At 40.6% G+C, this 18,654-nt stretch overlaps 4 protein-coding genes across 9 annotated transcripts; 2 read left to right on the plus strand and 2 right to left on the minus strand.

The window, feature by feature from the left end:
* The first annotated feature begins 418 nt into the window (after nucleotides 1–418).
* On the plus strand, nucleotides 419–2,546 carry LOC121745186 (glycylpeptide N-tetradecanoyltransferase 1-like). The gene is made up of 2 exons (XM_042138991.1): nucleotides 419–564; nucleotides 1,073–2,546. Exon 2 carries the CDS (start codon nucleotides 1,088–1,090, stop codon nucleotides 2,384–2,386), a length of 1,299 nt encoding a protein of 432 aa, XP_041994925.1. The 5' UTR covers nucleotides 419–564; nucleotides 1,073–1,087; the 3' UTR covers nucleotides 2,387–2,546.
* A 364-nt stretch (nucleotides 2,547–2,910) lies between these two features.
* On the minus strand, nucleotides 2,911–6,477 carry LOC121744265 (telomere repeat-binding factor 4-like). 2 transcript variants are annotated; one of them, XM_042137744.1, is made up of 6 exons: nucleotides 6,245–6,477; nucleotides 5,288–5,469; nucleotides 4,818–4,902; nucleotides 4,340–4,423; nucleotides 3,352–3,625; nucleotides 2,911–3,254 (listed from the first exon to the last, which is right to left on the minus strand). In XM_042137744.1, coding segments are annotated over exons 1-6 (777 nt in total). In that variant the 5' UTR covers nucleotides 6,395–6,477; the 3' UTR covers nucleotides 2,911–3,252. The 2 variants fall into 2 exon arrangements, with proteins under 2 accessions (XP_041993678.1, XP_041993679.1); XM_042137745.1 differs by having other exon boundaries at nucleotides 2,911–3,625.
* Nucleotides 6,478–9,136: 2,659 nt separating this feature from the next.
* Nucleotides 9,137–15,756, plus strand: LOC121745403 (dihydrolipoyllysine-residue acetyltransferase component 3 of pyruvate dehydrogenase complex, mitochondrial-like). 5 transcript variants are annotated; one of them, XM_042139293.1, is made up of 19 exons: nucleotides 9,137–11,421; nucleotides 11,663–11,756; nucleotides 12,004–12,116; nucleotides 12,202–12,290; nucleotides 12,371–12,411; nucleotides 12,688–12,743; nucleotides 12,824–12,898; nucleotides 13,008–13,100; nucleotides 13,240–13,458; nucleotides 13,561–13,633; nucleotides 13,802–13,869; nucleotides 14,097–14,182; nucleotides 14,264–14,339; nucleotides 14,471–14,538; nucleotides 14,612–14,678; nucleotides 14,764–14,859; nucleotides 15,088–15,190; nucleotides 15,266–15,361; nucleotides 15,439–15,756. In XM_042139293.1, the coding sequence occupies exons 1-19, from the start codon at nucleotides 11,377–11,379 to the stop codon at nucleotides 15,507–15,509; spliced, it is 1,629 nt and encodes a 542-aa protein (XP_041995227.1). In that variant the 5' UTR covers nucleotides 9,137–11,376; the 3' UTR covers nucleotides 15,510–15,756. The 5 variants fall into 5 exon arrangements, with proteins under 5 accessions (XP_041995227.1, XP_041995230.1, XP_041995228.1 ...); XM_042139296.1 differs by having other exon boundaries at nucleotides 9,137–11,349; XM_042139294.1 differs by having other exon boundaries at nucleotides 9,137–10,841.
* A 328-nt stretch (nucleotides 15,757–16,084) lies between these two features.
* Nucleotides 16,085–17,828, minus strand: LOC121745404 (U-box domain-containing protein 34-like). Its single transcript, XM_042139298.1, has 4 exons — nucleotides 17,628–17,828; nucleotides 17,486–17,566; nucleotides 16,390–17,409; nucleotides 16,085–16,308 (listed from the first exon to the last, which is right to left on the minus strand). The coding sequence occupies exons 1-4, from the start codon at nucleotides 17,808–17,810 to the stop codon at nucleotides 16,258–16,260; spliced, it is 1,335 nt and encodes a 444-aa protein (XP_041995232.1). The 5' UTR covers nucleotides 17,811–17,828; the 3' UTR covers nucleotides 16,085–16,257.
* Nucleotides 17,829–18,654: the final 826 nt, after the last annotated feature.

Below are 18,654 nucleotides of genomic sequence, written 5' to 3' on the forward strand. Positions count from 1 at the left end.
CTAGGCATGGGTCGAGCCTCGTTAAAACCAATAGTAATTCGGAGGTAAAAATGCTATGCAAAAAACTCTCATTCACAAAATAATTTTGAGTCGTGAATTATGTGGGTAAAATGGGATATTTTTATAAAAAGATTTTATATAAGTTGATTGCAGATATAGAGAAATGATTGTTCGTTTTCTTTACATTCAATTGAGTTTGCCACTTTATTCATAAAAATCACAGTTGAGTTTGTGACTTTATTCATTTAATTTAAGTTATACTAGTAAAAAATGAACAATCAAGCTTTTTTTATTAAGAAAATTGTAAAATTAAAAATATTAATAGTAGTAATTTTGAATGTACTGTGAAATATCAAAAAAATTAACTGAAATACATGAATAAATTGACTGAAATACCCATTGAGTAAAGCAAAGAATATTAGTATTCCAATTCCTTCGAGTCTTCCGTTGCGATTCCATCTCGTCGTTTCCGATGCCTGTTTTCTTTCTCTAAATTCTCGCTCCATATTCATATCCTTCCTCCACTCTCGGTCTTCTCGCAAAGAATCCCGGGCATCAGTTGAGGTAGCAGCTCTCTATCGATTAGTATTTGTGTACTTGTGTTTTAAGCTGTTTTAGATCTTATTGTCTGTGTTTTGTTTCCATTGATTGCTGATATGTGCAGTTTATCTGGTGTTAAATTAGTTTTCCAGGTATATCTTAGTTTTTTAACTGAATTGTGATGCGAGTAGTCGGTGATTCTGGATCGTTATGTAGTGAAAGACACAATTCTTCAATTTACGCGGATTTGTAATGTGGATTTTGCTTCAAACCTGTGAAATATAGATCAAACTTCTCGAGTAGTGATTTAATTAATGCATTGTTATTTTTCATTTTTTTTGAGAGAGTTGATCTATATGTTAGCTATGTATATATGATTTGGTGCGTTTGTGAACATAATTTCTGAATTTCGGATGTTTTGTATATGGATGAGGTTTATCTCACTAGAGTTTGATGGAGATATGTGTATTTTTTTGGAATGAGTTTATAATACCTGCTATATAAACAATGTGTTGGTCTTGGTGAATGGCAGAGTAAGTCTTTGAAAATGGCCGGTTACAGTGAACCAAATGAGAATCATGTTACATCCGGTGACAATAGTGAATCTCCGGAAAACGAGAGTGAGGTATCGATTGATGCATTGGCGAGGAAGGTGCAAGAATCTTTGTCACTTGCGAAGAGGCATAAGTTTTGGGAAACCCAGCCTGTAGGACAGTTCAATGAACTCGGTGATACGAGCCTGCCTGAAGGTCCGATTGAGCAGCCAACGCCACTTTCCGAGGTCAAGCAGGAGCCCTACAACCTCCCATCTCCTTACGAGTGGATAACATGTGATATAGACTCGGAAGAGGTTTGTGCAGAGGTGTATAATTTGCTGACCAACAATTATGTTGAGGATGACGAGAACATGTTCAGGTTCAATTACTCGAAAGAGTTTCTCCGGTGGGCACTCCGCCCTCCTGGCTATTTCAGGAGCTGGCACATAGGGGTTAGGGTGAAGAGTTCGAAAAAGTTGGTTGCGTTCATTACTGGCATCCCTGCAAGAATCCGGGTTCGTAACACTGTTGTGTTGATGGCGGAAGTAAACTTCCTGTGTGTTCACAAGAAGCTCCGATCAAAGAGGCTTGCTCCGGTCATGATCAAAGAGGTTACCCGGAGGGTCCATCTCGAGAATATCTGGCAAGCGGCTTATACAGCTGGTGTTGTCCTTCCTACGCCCGTCACAACTTGTCAGTATTGGCATAGATCTTTGAACCCAAAGAAGCTCATTGAAGTTGGGTTTTCTAGGCTTGGTGCGAGGATGACAATGAGTCGCACAATCAAGCTGTACAAGCTATCAGATCAGACGGCCACACCTGGTTTCAGGAAAATGGAGCCTCACGACGTCCCTGCAGTCACTCGTCTGCTTAGGAACTATCTGCAGCAGTTTGCTGTTGCGCCAGACTTTGATGTGGATGACGTAGAACACTGGCTGCTTCCGAAGGAGGATGTTGTGGAAAGCTATATGGTCGAAAGCTCTGAAACTCATGAGATTACCGACTTCTGCAGTTTTTACAGTCTCCCTTCTTCCATACTAGGCAACCAGAACCATTCTGTTTTGAAGGCTGCGTATTCTTATTACAATGTTTCGACCAAGACTCCGTTGCTTCAGCTAATGAGTGATGCCCTCATTGTTGCCAAGAAGAAGGACTTTGATGTGTTCAACGCGCTGGATGTCATGCACAACGAGACCTTCTTGAAAGAACTGAAATTTGGGCCGGGAGATGGCAAGCTGCACTACTACCTCTACAACTATCGGCTAAAGCATGTTTTGAGATCGTCGGAGCTAGGCCTTGTGCTCTTATAGAGTCGACTTCTATGGATTTCCTGACCAGTCCTGGCCTGACCATTTTTTGTAACTTGATCGAACTCTTCTTGTTTCATTGCTGAAACAAATGTTCTTGAAGAGAACCCGAAATGTGCATCAACAATTGATGATCAACATATGTGCTGGATTTTGATTTTCATTCATGTTTGGAACTTATTTTGTTTTCTGCTCAAACCGGGGCGAATGTGTGCTGTTAGATCATAGATGAGTTCCCTTTGTTAGACAGTGCGTTTCGAGTTAGTTTAATGCAAGCATAGTATTTGTAGAGATTGAGTTCAGCATTATTAGTATAGTTGTTTAGGAATCTAGAGTAGTAGTTTTTGAACTTTAATTTTTATCTATTTAATTCTCTCTCCACTTAAACTTTAAGCATAGATTTCTTAAATCTCTGTGCTAGAAAACATCTCAACTACAATGAGATGTATGTACCCCCTTACTGAGGTGCGACGTTTGTTAAACTTGATTTCTAGCAGTTGCTTGTTGGACAAAAAACAACAAAAACAAAACAAGAAAAAGAAAGCGACATTTTTCCTAGAATGAGATCAAAATTTACAAAAATAGAATGGCTATCTAACCATCAACAATACACAGGAACTGACAGAATATACATCTTTAGACTAACATCATTCTATGAAATAATGTGCATTCCTCAACTCATCCTCACCCAATAGATTCATAGTGCTCGGGCCAATCACGACAAACAGAGAGCTTGGCTCCATCGCGTGCAAAACAGAACAACTGGAGCTCATCTCAACAGATGATACAGCAGAAAATTCTTCAATCAAAAAGAATTAAACCACGATAGTGGCTTCAGGCTGCAGAAACACTAACTGTCGCCTCCTTTCTCCTTTCCGGATTGATTATGAGAAACAGACGGAGCAAATCAGCCACGGATCACAACTGAAGTAGATGGTGGGTTCTTGTGTTCAGCAAAAGTTACTTACATTGTTCGAACATCTGTTTCAAGTGCAGCACCACTGCATCTGCTTCTTCAGCCAGTTGCGAGAGCCTCTCCGACTCTTTCACTGCTTCAGCAGCTAACAATGCTTCATTTTCTGCCTCCGCAATCTCGTGCGCAGCTATTTTAGCAGCATCTTCCATTTCAGTTGAAATGCTACTCCTAGTATCTAGTCTTGGCTTTGACCTGGCAACCTTTTGTTTCGGCGGAGGTGTTTTAGTGCCCAACGGAGCATGTTTGATCTTGTAGCGTTTTTGAACCTGTCCGAATATTCATGGGCATAAGCATCACAAAACCTTGATAAAGTATCCAGACATACTAGGCCTTAAAACTGTGTTAATTATACATATAGTTTATAGTAGGGTTTTCATGAACAATGTGCTATTCGGAGCTGAGCTCGTTTAGTGAAGCTTGCTAGCTAAACAAAATCAAGCTAAGCACAGTATTATTAGGCCGGTAACCAATGAATATATTGTGTTATTGTGGATAAAACAATATATATTTTCAAAATAAAATAATTCACATTTTAAACATATATCTAAATTTAGAAAGTTCATTTAGACTAGAATAAGCTCGTGCCTCTTGGTATTCGATAAAAAAAGTTTGGATCTTGGCTCGATACTAAACTAACCAAGCTTGAGCCCATCGACACTCGGCACGGCTCGGTTCATGAACAGCCCTAGTTTGGAGCATGCAAAAGAAAAAAAAATTAAACTGACATTGGAGCAGCAGCAACGCGAGATTATGTTTATTTGCATTTACAGAGATATTTTGCGCAGAAATACAGAGTGAAAATCCATATGGGTGCGCATGGGAGATAAGTATGGAAGGTACAGTTCAAAATTGAAACACAAAAGATTAAATTAATCTAAATAGTGGCATTTTAGGTCATACATATTGAAGTTTAAAGACGCGCTTCATAATATGGATACATACACCTAACATAATGACATGTAGATGAGGAATTCATATACCTTCTCAACTGTGCCTTGTGAAATAAGTTTCCTCAGCTTCACACTGAGCAACCTTCTGAAGTTTTGTGGCACCTCATACTTTTTCTGCCAAACACAATTTGATAAGAGTTTTAGGGTTTCAAGCACATATTGTTTCCTAAACTGGGAATGAGGAGAGAATTAAGGGCCATACAACAAAATAACTTGATACTCAAGCCTGGAGCTGATCTTTTCCTCAACCGGAAAGGATATAAAATGACATGTGTGTACAAAAAGGCTCAGCCGGAATACTGCAAACTACAAACCTAACACTGGTGCACATTGATTTATGTTCTCACGAATTTTCTTTTCAAAGCTCGTTCAAGTAATAAGCATCTGTTGTTCTAATTATTCATCTCCATGTAAGTTTAAATCAAATTAGCAAAGCATCTACCTTGAGTAGAGAAATAGAAACACAAAGTACGACATATACTTGCAGCACATAGATTTATAATCTGACCTCAATAAACCTCAAAACTGAAACAAAATCAGGTCCATTGCGATCCTTGATTGACGAAAGTGCTACAAGTATCATTTCATTATACCTGAAATATGGGGAAGTCAATTTACCAAGACAGTAGCAGAGTGCATATGCAACTGTAGTCAAGAGATAGAATGATAGAAGAGAAGTTGTTCATGCTATGCCTCCAACAATTGTATGTCATATCTAAAAGTAAATGATAAAAGAGAAATCGAGATCAACAACCAGCTGTCCAGAGAAATTTGTTTTAAAGAAAGTCAATTGGTCTTCACAGCATGAGGGCATCAATTAAAAAATATGTACATAATACAAAATAGAAAAGATGAATGACCACCAGAGTTTTACTAATAATATACAAGATCCTTTGAAACAAATGGTCCTAACCAGATAGTTTAGTTAAGAGTATAATACTGCACGAGAAGATCACTGAAATGAGAGGCGAAGCATACTTCTTAGAATTTCTAACACCCTCAGGGCTTTGAGGAGGTTTGTCAATCACATTGCCTATAGGAACCGAAGTTAAATTTGAACTCTGAACTTTGTGTATCAGAGCACCATTTATGATTGACTTTGCTCTGGAATTCACAGAATTAGCCCCTGAGCCTTGTCCGCCCATATTCCGCCATTTGTCCTGATTAGAACATCAGAAAGAGACCAAAGAATATATCACACAATAATAAAGGAAGAGCATTACACTCTCCAAATGAAGCAATCCCAATGAAAAACAGCCTAAATCAAAATAGGTTGTTTTGAAAACCAACCCTAACAACAAAATAGCACCAAATAGATCAAAGGCTTTGAGAGATAAGTCTAAAGTGCAATAAAAGACACTCATATCTTCAACATGAAAAATTGCTCCCTAATAACAACTGGAATTAACACAGTGACAGTTTGTACTCGATAAAACGTTCAACGGGGATCTACACGAAATAGATACTCACCTACACTACATTTTATATATCAAAGGCCTCTCTTAACTTCCAAGTTATTACTATAAAAAGAGTAATCCTCTTTCAGCTGGTATGCATCACGATGATAATGGAAAAACACAATGGCACTGCATCATCTACACCTCCAATGAAACAGAAAAAACAATCAACAATTACTAACGTAAACATAACTCAGAATTAACATAATCCGCGTATGATCTATAAGTAGCTCAAACAGCACAACATGACATTGTCAATTTCACTCTCAAAATTAGTGTTATTTCATAAAACTAACACCGATTAAACGGTAGAGGTCGTCAATTCACAAAATCCACAAAAACTTGTAGAAGCAGACGCATAATTAATCTCACCAACAAAACGACGTAAACTTGACCAAACTCAATAAAAAATAGCAAAAACAACAAAACAATTAAAAAATAGTGAAAGCATCAGTAGACATTGCATAAGATCGAGAACCTTGAGGTCAACGTTGGATCGGTTGGAGAGTTTGTGCTTGAACTCGGAATCTACGAGAATGTTCTTCCACTTCCCGGCGCCGTACTTGGCGACACCCGCCTTGAGCGCCTCCTCTTCCTCTGACGTCCACTTGAGCTTCTGATTCCCCATTCTGGAAGGCAGATTTACGGCGGAGTTCGGTGAAGCGCAGCCACAGTCTCGGGGTATCTGAGTCTCCCGCTTCGTCGACCTCAATACTCAGTCGCTTTAAAGCATCCACGATAAGAATAGCCCGGCCATAGCCTAGCCACAAACTCCTCCTGCCACATTATCAGTACTAAAAATCCTCCTGTCATATCATCAAAACAAGCAAATAGCCTAGCAATAGTCTAACCACATCACTCAAAATTATATAAAACAAATAATTAACAATCACACAAAATACGAAATTAAATTTACGACACAGATACGGGAAAATTTAATTATATTATTAAAATTAAAAAAGTACATTAATTAAAAAAAATTACATTAATTAAAAAAAAACCGCCTCCGTCGCCCCCCAACCGTGCCGCGACGGCATTCAAATCGGCTCGCATGGTCACGAGCATTGCGTGAAGAAAACTCTTCTCCTCGGGGTCAGTTGTCGTCTTCCAATCGGCTAAGGTCTTGGCCATCTGAGCCCGCGTTTGTTGACGCGCGAAGAAGACGAGATTGGCTGTCGACTAGCCAACAGGGGATGCCGACTGGACCTCCTGGGACCCCCCGGCGACCCCCCTCGATTCCCGTTGCGCTCGCCTTTGACCAGCCGGGCGAGTTCGGCGAACGAACGATGGAGGGGACGGGTGATAAACTCGTGGTTTGACAAGTATTTTGGATGTTTAACGTGAACATTTCAGTGTTTATGTAGCATACTACTTGAGTTTACATCCATTATCCACTACATAAGTGTTTTGACGAGTTTGTCGAGTGTTTGGAGCTAAAACAGGTGAAAATGACTTGAAAACAAGCTTGAAGGAAGAATCGCCTGACCGGGCGCGCTTCAATGCGCGACCTTCGTATAATAGCCATAACTCTCTCATCCGGACTCCGATGGGGGCGTGCAAGATACTCACGCGAAGCCCTTTCGAAGACGAAGACAATGCTTTTGGAGGATTCCAGAGAAAACGCCCGACCGGGCGATTTTTAAGGGGAAAACGCCCGACCGGGCGTTTTGGTCGCGACTCCAGAAAGTTCGCCCGACCGGGCGTTTTGGCGACTTAAAATCGCCCGACCGGGCGATGTGTTCTGCGAGATTGAATATTTCTGCCCCGGGTATAAAAGGAGACCTAGGTTTTCGACCTCGAGAGACTAGACACGCCCCATAGCAGCTTTTGAAGGTTTGGAGAGTGGAATTGAGAGGAAAGGCGTCCCAATCCTCAACAAGATTGAAGACGAAGGCGAATTTCCGTTCAATCCACCCTTGGGAGTATTTTCATTGGTTTTCATGTTTTATTCAATGACTATGGTTTATTCTTTTGTTTTTGAGTTGAATATGAGTAGCTAAATCGTTTGTAGAGTTTTGGTGAAGACTACAATGAATACTTGTGATTGATTCAATAGCTTTTGATTACCTATGTTCTTGTGATTATTTTGTTTCATTCTTGTGCCTTTCAATTCAATTGCCTAGCTACCAATTGGATATATTGACCTAGTTTTGAGTAATCGAGAGATACCTAATTAGGATTGATAAAAGAATGAACAACGCCTAGATAATTTGCATTCGAGAGAAGGAATTCTAGAGTGAGGACTTGAATCTTTTGAGTATAGGAGTTAATTGTGAAGTATAGAAGGAGACTTCAATATTAATAGTTAATCAACGGGTTGAGTGCACTCGAGAGGGGGCTTAGCCTAGAATAACGATTGTCCTTCTAATCCTAGAGACTTCAACGGGTAATCAAAGTTGTTGAGTTGTTTACATTGTGGGTATTGTAGTCGGATCCAAAGCTCTACCTCGTTCTCTTATTTGAAACCTATCCTTTGTTGCGTGCTTTTAACTTGTTTATGTTTAATTGTTTTTCCAAGAATCAACCAAACCTTTGAATCGTCTAGATAGTAGTTAAAATCGGTCCGTGGTACTTGAGTTTATACATTTTGTCTCTGTGGGATACGATACCCTTGCTTGCTTTGTGCTACACTAGCCCCGTACACTTGCGGGATTTTCTTGTGTTAAAATAAGTTGAGTCAACGGGAGCTCCTGAGCACCCTCTGGGAAGTCGTGGGAACCGTCGCTGCTGCCGCTGTAATCACCGGTATAGTTCAGTTGCTGCTTCTTCGGCCAGCCAGCGTCAACACCTGCCCGAAACTTCTCGGAGTCTGTCAGCACCTCATAGCAGTTCCAGTAGGTGAACTCCTTATAGAGCCCGGGAACGGGGAATACTTTATCCGCTATCCTCCTGCAGTCCTCGTCAGTTTGGCCACTGCTCTGCATGCGGAGGGCGTTGGCGTACAAGCCTGAAAATCGGGAGACCCCAGCCCTGATTCGGTCCCACGCCTTCCGGCATTCCTCCCCGTTGCGTGGCCTCCCCTCCAGGCAAAATGCCTTGTAGGCTGCTGCTATTTTAGCCCACAAGTTGACGATCCTCTGATTGTTCGAAGTGAGGGGATCATCGCAAACACTCACCCATGCCTTGGACAGCGCGACGTTCTCCACATCCGTCCACTTCCCCGACCCCGCCCTACTCCCCCGTTTGAACGGGAGTTTCCGGAACCCCGAGAAGATCAAACTCCAATTCCTCTAAGGAGAAAGTCTCAAATTGCGTGAACTGCGTCTCCGATGGGGTCGATGTGTGCGAAGAAGCAGTCGAAAAATTAAAACTGGGGCGATAGACGTTGTCCCCCCCCCCCCCCCACCCCCCCCCCCCCGGCGTCCCTTGCGTCACGGGCTGCATCGCCGGTACCCCTGGCATCATCTGCATCCCAGGTGCCCACCCCGACATAATCTGCATACCGGGATGCATTCCCGGTACTCCCTACCATCCCGGCATACTAACCCCGCCTGCCATCCCAGGCATACCACCACCGGCTGCCATCCCGGGCATCATCTGCTGCCACGGGTACATGTTGTAGTACCCGGGTATCGGACCCCATTCACCTTCCACGGGTACCGAGGGAGTTTGAGACCCGCTCGTCACTGGAGTACCTTCGTTGTTGTTATCCATTTCGCGTTGTTGCTCTTATACATAAATTAAGATAGAGAGAATAATCGTTAAAACAAGCGGTGCAAATGAAAATGACGTGCAAATCGCGTATATATAGTGTTTCGAAAATTAAAAAAAAAATTCGCTCGCCGATCCGGAGCCTGCAATGGCGGCCAACGGATCGGTGAGCGCATCCGCCAGCGCTCGAAAATCGGCGTGCGCTCGCCGATTTTTTCACCGAAATTCGGCTAGCCGGTTACAATGGTTCGGTGAGCGGTCCGGCTAGCCGTCATTGTGGATGCTCTTATAGGATGCAGCCAAACACGTGTCACCTGTGGTTGTTTCCTATCTGTAATAATTTTTAATTATATTTTTTAATTAACAATTTTCTACTATTACATTCGTTCTATAAAAATAGAATTTTATTAAGTTTATTATTTTTTAAAAAATTATATTTACTTTTTGAGAAAGTAAATGACAATGTACATTTTTCGATTTACTTCTCCTCTTCATAAAAATTGACTATTTTTATACGACAAAAAGAAGTGGAGTACTCCGTATTTAATGTTATATGCATACACTTACATGGTCGCATAGGATTCTAGGATTCTTGGAACCCCACCGATTTAAAATTTATCTTTACATTAGATTATATATTCAGACGATTAATATGCTACATATTTTATGTGAGCTCCTCATATGAGTATCACTCCGTGTAAAGCATGTTTATCGTTATTTGTTCTGATTTATATATTTGTTGGTTTCTAATACATTAAAAATGTTATTGAAATTTAATTAATACTATAAAATAAGATCCCTCATATGCGTGAATATTTATTTTGCATATTCTAGAAATGTATTATTTAATTTAATTATCTACTTAAGTCACGATACTACTTTGGTAGTAGATAGAAATGAGGTAAATAAATAGAAGCCACAACTAAATTTAGTCATTTCGAGAAAGACAACTTAATTGTGCACCATACACTGCAAGCTCGTTATTAGGCAACGTAAGATACAATTACACATGCTATAACTTATTACGATAATGGAAAAATAAATATGAAATTAAAATTCTTATTCTTCACAAATAAAGTTATGTTAGTAACAAACTGAAGCCAACAGAAATAGTCGATTCATGCTCCATTTCTGGTTAAAAAATTATTCGGTTCGTTTTTGCATGTGAATACCTTAAATAGAAAATAAACGGTTGCTGCGATATTAGGAGCTTTTTTCCCAGAATAATTTTGCACTCACTTCAATTTTGCTATTTATGCTTCCATTTTCACCCACACTTTCAATCCTTCAATTTTCAATCCTTCAATTTCTTCGCATTCTTCAGCCAAAACACAACCAAATCGAGCGTTAGTCTCCTCTAGATTAGGCATTTTCAACTTACCGTCATGATCTGTGCATCGAGAATTTTTCATCACTGTACAAAGGTGATCCATTGATTTCCATAATTAATTGCTTTATTTCTCTGTAATGGATGCATGCATTCGCAATTTTTTTTCCTGATCAATTTTCTGCTCTGCGTCTTCCTTTTTGTGTGCGAGTACGAATTGGATTCGTTTTGTGATCTGCATGTTTTTAACGAAACGTAGGTGAGCTCAATTGGAAATGATTTGGTCTGTAATTTGAGGATTTTGCAGCTAATTTGATCGATTTGAGCTGCACTGTTTTCGGAAAATTGTGTAGCAGCAATTCTGTTGAATTTTATTTGTTTATACCCGAGGATTGAATTTTGTCACAAATAGAGAGGATTTACGCCTGCTTCACGTTTGAGCTGCTGTGGATGGAGATGCTAATATTTATAGTGATAATAGCTTATTATCCTACTAATCTGCTGATCAGTAATTTATGAAATAGTAGTGGAAACTGACAATTCATGAGAATGGGGAAGTAGAAGAAGTCCAGCAAGGGGGTTTTGGAGTGGAAGTAGACGAAGAGGTTAATTCAAATTAAAATTTTCTTTGAATGTGGAATCAGCCAATAAATTCTACTTGGGATGGTTTGAAATGGGTAAAATCAAATTTTATGGTGTTTTCACCTTGATTGTAATGGTTCCATGTAATTAATTACCAGTCAATATTGGAACTATTTAACTTATCATTTATATGGAGATGGGAGTTGATTAAGAAATAACATTAGGTGCATGCTATGGATTTTGCTCACTAACAAAATAGGAACTCTAGCATTGTCTTGGCTGTTTCCTCGAGAATCATGTTCAATGACGTCATATTTCTTTGTTCTCACTCTACAGCTCAGACATACACACCATGCTATACAAAAAGACCGTGCTTTTCTCGTATGCTGGTTTACCCATCATGCCAGGACGGATGCCAATCATATAGATGGTAAGTGGCCAAGAAATAGTCCTGTCCTCTTTGTTAGCTCTTGTCTCTTTCATCTCCTTGTGTGCACATAATTTGTTAAAGGCGCCAAATTTTCAGCAATGTAATTAACATAGTTGCATGTAGCTAGAACTATTGTATGCTTGTTTAAATATAGTGTATTTATGCATGGTTTGTATTTTCAGTGATGCATATATGTGTATGCGTGGTATTCAACTTTTGTTTTAAATGCATTTTCTATTGGAAATAGATGTTCCGAGGTCCAGCCAACTTGATCTTGGACCTGGAGACAAGTATGTTACTTCAATGTTTTCCATCAGAAGCTCTTCTTGTCAAAGTCTCCATCCAATCAATCAAACACCGGTGATAATGCATACTATGTCCCTTCTCTATTATTTTGCTGCCTCTTTAGTTGATTTAAACATAACATGGGAAATTTGTAATGAAGATTTCAACTGTTAGAATGGAGAAAGGAAATCTTTTAAGGACAGCAATAAAGGGTCATTCCCCTGCAACGACCTCAGTGTACAAAAAGAGGTTGTCATAATCTTATATTATATTTTTACTCTATTCCTATTGTATGTGATTTGATCCTTTTTTCATGATTCCTACTTCAGCCAACAGCGGAACTTCATCAGATATTATTCTACAGATTCAGGTTTGTTAGTACCAAACAGACCTCCATGTAAATCTTCTTATTCGTCACAGAATGTCTATAAGTGACTCTGGTTTCCATTTCTTTTAATTTGAATATTTCATACTTACGTACATTAATTACTAATTGAATAAGATGATGCCAGTAATACCTGTAAAACATAAAAATTCATAGTCACATTGGCACAATTATGTTTTGATTTTAAATCGAGTCCTGCCCTCTTCTATGGTTTTGTTTTCAGGCCTATCTATCTTGCTCTGATGTGTTACTGTGAATCAGGTCTTCCACCACACCAAGAGATAGGGATGCCTTCATTATCACCCACAATGACCGAGGCAAGAGTTATTCATTTATACTATTCTCCTTTTCATGTATCAGCACCTTTACACTTAATTTTCTTGTCTTGTGCTTAAAGGGAAATATTACAAAGTGGATGAAAAAGGAAGGAGAAAAACTTACACCCGGAGATGTACTGTGCGAAGTGGAAACTGTAGGTCCCTGTTTCGTCTATATAGCCTTCTGTTAATGGAATATGCTCGCTCTCCACATTCAGGTGAAATTTGATTTTGTGCACTTCCACATCTGCTTGCTGTTTCTAGGATAAAGCATCAGTTGAAATGGAATGCATGGAGGAAGGATATCTAGCAAAAATTGTTCTCGGGGATGGATCAACTGGAATTAAAGTTGGTGAGGTATTAGCTGATGTATCCTGTGAACTTGTTGTTCACACATATTGCATGGTCTATCAATTATACACTTTTTTGAGATGTTTTTGTCTTCCAGTTCTTAAGATACGTTTTGATTACTGATGACATTATCCTATGATCTTAGATAATTGCTGTAACAGTGGAGGAAGAGGAGGATCTTGCCAAATTTAAAGACTACTCTCCATCAATATCTGATGCTGCAGCTTCGTCCAAAGAACCCTCACCGCAAACTCCAACCAAAGAAGAGAGTCCCGAAGTGGCGGCAACCAACACAGAGCAATCATCAGCAGGGGGGCGTATTTTCACTGGCCCTCTCACCAGTATGCTTGCAAAAGATGATAAGGTAAGTTCAATGCTGTAGAAACAATACTTACACAACTATACACCTAGATAATAAGATTTTTTATTCTCCTGAAGATTTCTGCTCCATGCCTTTTCATAACAGGTACATATTTCAAATACCAAAGGAACAGGTCATGATGGACGTGTTCCGAAGATCGATATAAAAGATAGTCCTGGTATTTCTCGTCTCCCTTATTAGTGCCTAGTTGACTCACAGGGGTTTCTTTGGTGCTATCTAAGTGATTTCTCTTCCTGCCAAATTTGTGGCCATAGATTATCATTATTTTCATCCAGTAATCTCTTAAACAATTTGCATAACCTATTTTAACTTCTCCATTTTGCAGCTTCAGGTGGCAAAGAAGTTTCCCCTGCCCTAGACTACATAGACATGCCACAGACTCAAATAGGAAAGGTACATACACACACAGAGAGAGAGATATAGCCATATTTGGTAAACTATCAAAAAGTTTATGAGTTTGGAGGTTAAGTCCCCAGTAGTCTCAGTTTCTAAATTGTAACCGAACCTTGTGCCTAATGTGAATCACATTGGATTCGAACCGCATGCTGATTTGCAAACAACATTAGGATAATGAGGGTGATTTATGATGATGTGGTTGGTCACACTGGATTCTCTGGCAGGTGGCAGCATCACGTCTGTTGCAATCGAAACAAACCATTCCACACTACTACCTAACTGTAGATACATGTGTCGACAAGCTAATGGAGTGAGTTTCGCCTCTTGTTCAAATGAACACTCGACCCCACAAACTTTACTGTATTGTTTGATCTCTGTAACTTTCATGTAGACTGCGTATCCATCTGAATTCGTTGCAAGAAGCTTCAGGTGGGAGAAGGATATCTGTCAACGATCTTGTCATTAAGGTACCGATACATTCAGGAACAGAACAATCCTTCCTTCTCTCTGTGCCTGTCCTTCATCCCCTCTAAAGTGGCCATGAGCATTAAAGCTTGGGTTGACTCGTATCAACATGATCAAACTTTTCTTGTTTCAGGCTGCTGCTATGGCTCTTAGAGAGGTTCCTCAGTGCAATAGTTCGTGGACCAATGATTATATTCGCCAGTAAGAACGCTTACATTCTAGCAATTGTTTAACAAACAAGAGTCCACTAAGACTGCAGAATCTTGCCATACAGGTATCGTAATGTGAATATTAATATTGCTGTGCAAACGGACAACGGATTGTGTGTGCCTGTAATCAAGGTGAGACAACAGAAATTCAAATCACATTATGTAATTTTAACCTTAAACTGCATCATCAATGTTGTATTTTCACTCAATTTTCCAGGATGCTGACAAGAAAGGTTTATCAGGAATCGCTAAGGAAGTTAAGCATTTAGCTGAGAAAGCAAGAGAGAACAGCTTAAAACCTGAAGATTATGAGGTAAACCTTTATCAGCAAGCTCCCTAGCCTATATACAAGCAAAGCACGTAAATCTGTGAATTCTTCTCACAATTTTAGATACAGAAGGATTCTTATCTTACATTAAACCAATGAACTAGCGGTATAGGTGTATTAGATGTTGTAAGAAGCACAGTTTTTATAACAGTGGCAGATTATGTTTTTTTAAATTATAATAGCAATAGATTTTTATTTACTCTCTGCTCGTAGGGAGGTACATTCACCGTATCAAACTTGGGAGGGTCTTCTGGCGTCGAGCAATTCCGTGCAATCGTCAACCCACCCCAAGCAGGCATTCTAGCCGTTGGATCTGGTAACACTAACTAACTCCATGTCGCTCATTTCTCTTTCAAGCTTTGTGTTACAAAGATCTTCACCATATGAACAGCTGAAAGGAGGGTGATACCTGGCTCCGGACCCAAGCAATACGAGTTTGCTTCGTTCATGACTGCCACATTAAGCTGTGACCATCGCGTAGTAGATGGTAAGCTTACCTAATTCCATAAACATGACCTAAACATTGATATATAGTAATACCTGTGTTGGTGGCACTTCATGCAGGTGCCATTGGAGCAGAGTGGCTCAAGGCATACAAAGGCTACATCGAGAATCCACAGTCTATGTTGGTCTAAGTTGAACCACGCTTGTTCGTTTCTTCGAAGCATGAGGATGTTAGTAATAAAGCCATATGCTATGTTCGTAGTTGTAGGCTTGGAGACAAGCACGCGAGAGCTCCATATTTTCCCTATCGAATTATGATTCATTTAGAGAGTGAAAATTTGGCATCCCAAGTTTTTTCTGTCTGCAAACCATTGTTCATATTAACTGTTATTCCAAATAAGATTTATGATAGCGAGTACCTATCTTGACTCCTGAGCATTGCTAATATTTCTGTGTTTTAATTTTCATTTTTTATTTCTTGTATGTTTTCCTTTTCCTTTGTCTCCCCCTTCACAGTTCCCGTTTCGAGCACGTGGAGTTGCAAAGGGAAAGAAAGAGATACTATAAAAAATAAGAATATTTACATGGATTTAGGTAATCAGTGTTCGTGATAAAAATATTGGTTATATGGGGCCAATCAGTTGCCGTGATCATTACTTGTGATTAAAGATCATGACTAATCTTATCTCTTGTTCAATTACGTCCTCTATGGAGGCCATTCGGTTACTTGTGACAGAAATATTTAAATTCTGATACCAAAGAAGGATGAAGCAACACTTTTCACTTTGCTGTCTCTTAATATACAAGAAAATTTCCTTTTACAATCCTGTTCTATATGTCTGATATGAAAATCTAAGTAATGTTTTGAGTGAGAAATTAAGTTGCAAAAATCACTCAACTTTTACTTAAATATTTACATTCATATCTTGGTGAACATCACTATCCCTCCTTTGTATTAATCAACCTGCCGCCTTTGAGTTTCGCAATTCCCTGATCAAACATGTTAAATCATTGTTAGGCAGAAAAAGTCATGTACCGTATTTTCTGAATTAGAGAGCTGAGTTTTCTAACCCGAGGCTGACGCGTTCTCCTTTCAGGTTTGAGCTTTGATGTCACATTCATCAGACGCACAAGCTCTGGCAAGACGACGGTTGCAAGGTCCGGTCGGTCCCGCCTCCTGAGCTCACTGCATTGCAAGGCCAATTTTGCCAGCTCCAGAGCCTCCTGAACCGGCCAGTTTTGAACTCGAGGGTCCAGAATCTCTGTGAATCGCCCATTTTGGATTGCTGTGTCAACTAGATATGTCAAGCCCATTGGAGGCCTGGCAGTGATGATCTGCAGCAAGATGATTCCTAAGGAGTAGACATCCGATTTGGTCCCAAGCAGACCTGTCTGTTGATACTCGGGATCGATGTAGCAGAAAGTCCCCGCAGCCGCTGTCTCTCTGTATTGAGTCATGTTGTCGGCTTCGGCCGCAGGGATGAGCCTGGACAGTCCCACGTCGCTGATCTTGCTCACGTAGTTCCTGTCGAGGAGGATGTTCCCGGGCTTGAGGTTGCGGTGGACCAGCGGCTGTGGCCTCGTCTGGTGGAGGAAGTTGAGGCCGGTTGCGATCTCTGCAGCGATTGAGAAGCGCGTGAGGCATGGCAGGGGTGGGGATCCGTCTTTGCAGGAGAGGCAGTCTTCAAGGGAGCCGTTTTCCATGTACTCGTACACGAGGCAGCCGTTTTGGGGACAGGCTCCCATGAGGATGACCATGTTTGGATGCCTCAACCGGGTGAGTACGTCCACCTCTTGGTGGAACTGGTCTAGGGCATCTGGTATGTTGTATCTGAGAATCTTGATGGCAACGGGCGTGTGATCTATGGTGGCTCTGTACACGGGTCCGTAGCTGCCTTGGCCGATCTTATGCGAGGTGAAGTTGTTGGTCGCAGCTTCTATCTCATCAACCGAATACCTTCTGCATCGACCCAAGCTGTATTCCAATGCATCAACTACTTTCTCCGGCTCAGAATCCACCACTTTGCGCAACGCCTGCTTCTTCTGTTGTACTGCATCTTCTGTTTTTCTGATTTCTGCAATGTCTTTTTCCTGCTAATGCATTCATATGCATTTATTTATCCAGATTCAAACAGAAAGTCATTTCAATTTCAATCAAGTTTTGTACCTTAGTTAGGCAAGCTGCATCGTACTTTTCTTTGATCTTTTCGAGCTCTAGTTTCACTTTATTGAGCTCCTCTTCCAGATCCTGCAACAAGTGGAAATTTATAAAACGTTGTTCGAGTATTGATAAGGCGTGAAGTTAGTACCGTGGCTAGATTGGAGGATGCATCGGGTTCGTATAGAAACTCATAGGAGATATAATTAGTCGAGTAGTGTGACGAGTTCCCCGCAGGGAGGGGCAGAAGCGCCTTGGACCTGATCAGTGGAGTGGAACACTGGCTGCTGGTCGTGGAGTATGGAGGGGAAGGTGCTGTACTGGGTATAGACATCTCCGAGGGGCTACTGGGTTGATATGCTGTAAAGAGAGAAGAAGTAGTAGTATAATGGACCACGAGATAAGATGTAGGATGGAAATGTGGAAGATAGATCTGTACGGATGAAAGGGGATGAGGTCGGGGACGGTGCATGGTCAGTCGGGGACTTGATTCCGTGAACTTTGGCCTTAGATACTGTTAGGAGTTTTGTGATGATAACAACGAGTGAGGGTGCATCGGAACCGAGCGTGGAGTGTGCGACACATGGTCAAGAGGTTTGAGTTCAAAACTCTGTTATGCAACGGCTATTAAAGCTGTTACACATTCATGGCAGTTTCAACTGCATGATACAATCCCTATAAATATTGCTGCAATCCAAGGAGTTCATTTGATAAGAAACGAGAGAGAGAAATCAGCTGAGAGATCATAACAACAACCAATAGCTAGAGTGAGAGATACACACTATCTTTGTGAGGAATTAGCTTGTATAGTCTTCGGTTTGATGTGAGTTCATATGCGAAGAAGAGAGTAGCTTATTCTTGAGTGTGTGATCTTGTTGTATGATTGTAGTTCTTGATCGTGATTGAAGTAAATCGAATCGTTATTCTCCCGTGGACATAGGCTTACGCCGAACCACGTATATCCTCGTGTTCTTGTTGTTCCATTTCGTTTTTGCTCCAATCTCGATTTCCAACAACTGGCGCCGTCTGTGGGAAGGAGGAGAATCGTTGGAAGAAGTCGGAGATGAAGAGCGGAGGAGCGGAGGGAGATGCTGAAAGTAGTGTCTCGAATGCAGAGGATTCTGATGATTCTGCCTACTTTGGAGCAATGGAAGCATAGTGATGGTAGATTGACATAA

This window comes from Salvia splendens, chromosome 8 (assembly GCF_004379255.2).
Source record: "Salvia splendens isolate huo1 chromosome 8, SspV2, whole genome shotgun sequence".
Classification (NCBI taxonomy): domain Eukaryota; kingdom Viridiplantae; phylum Streptophyta; class Magnoliopsida; order Lamiales; family Lamiaceae; genus Salvia; species Salvia splendens.

Excerpts from the sequence above, each read along its gene's own strand:
- LOC121745403 (XM_042139292.1), top strand. The coding sequence starts at position 11,555 with ATGCTATGGATTTTGCTCACTAACAAAATAGGAACTCTAGCATTGTCT. Across the intron at positions 13,870-14,096 it reads CACAGACTCAAATAGGAAAG|GTGGCAGCATCACGTCTGTT; the intron begins GTACATACACAC and ends ATTCTCTGGCAG. Across the intron at positions 14,340-14,470 it reads TCAACGATCTTGTCATTAAG|GCTGCTGCTATGGCTCTTAG; the intron begins GTACCGATACAT and ends TTCTTGTTTCAG.
- LOC121745186 (XM_042138991.1), top strand. The coding sequence starts at position 1,088 with ATGGCCGGTTACAGTGAACCAAATGAGAATCATGTTACATCCGGTGAC.
- LOC121744265 (XM_042137745.1), bottom strand. The coding sequence starts at position 6,394 with ATGGGGAATCAGAAGCTCAAGTGGACGTCAGAGGAAGAGGAGGCGCTC. Across the intron at positions 5,470-6,244 it reads GATCCAACGTTGACCTCAAG|GACAAATGGCGGAATATGGG; the intron begins GTTCTCGATCTT and ends TGTTCTAATCAG. Across the intron at positions 4,424-4,817 it reads CAGTTTTGAGGTTTATTGAG|AAAAAGTATGAGGTGCCACA; the intron begins GTCAGATTATAA and ends TGTGTTTGGCAG.
- LOC121745404 (XM_042139298.1), bottom strand. The coding sequence starts at position 17,810 with ATGTCTATACCCAGTACAGCACCTTCCCCTCCATACTCCACGACCAGC. Across the intron at positions 17,567-17,627 it reads CATCCTCCAATCTAGCCACG|GATCTGGAAGAGGAGCTCAA; the intron begins GTACTAACTTCA and ends CACTTGTTGCAG. Across the intron at positions 16,309-16,389 it reads GGAGAACGCGTCAGCCTCGG|GGAATTGCGAAACTCAAAGG; the intron begins GTTAGAAAACTC and ends ATGTTTGATCAG.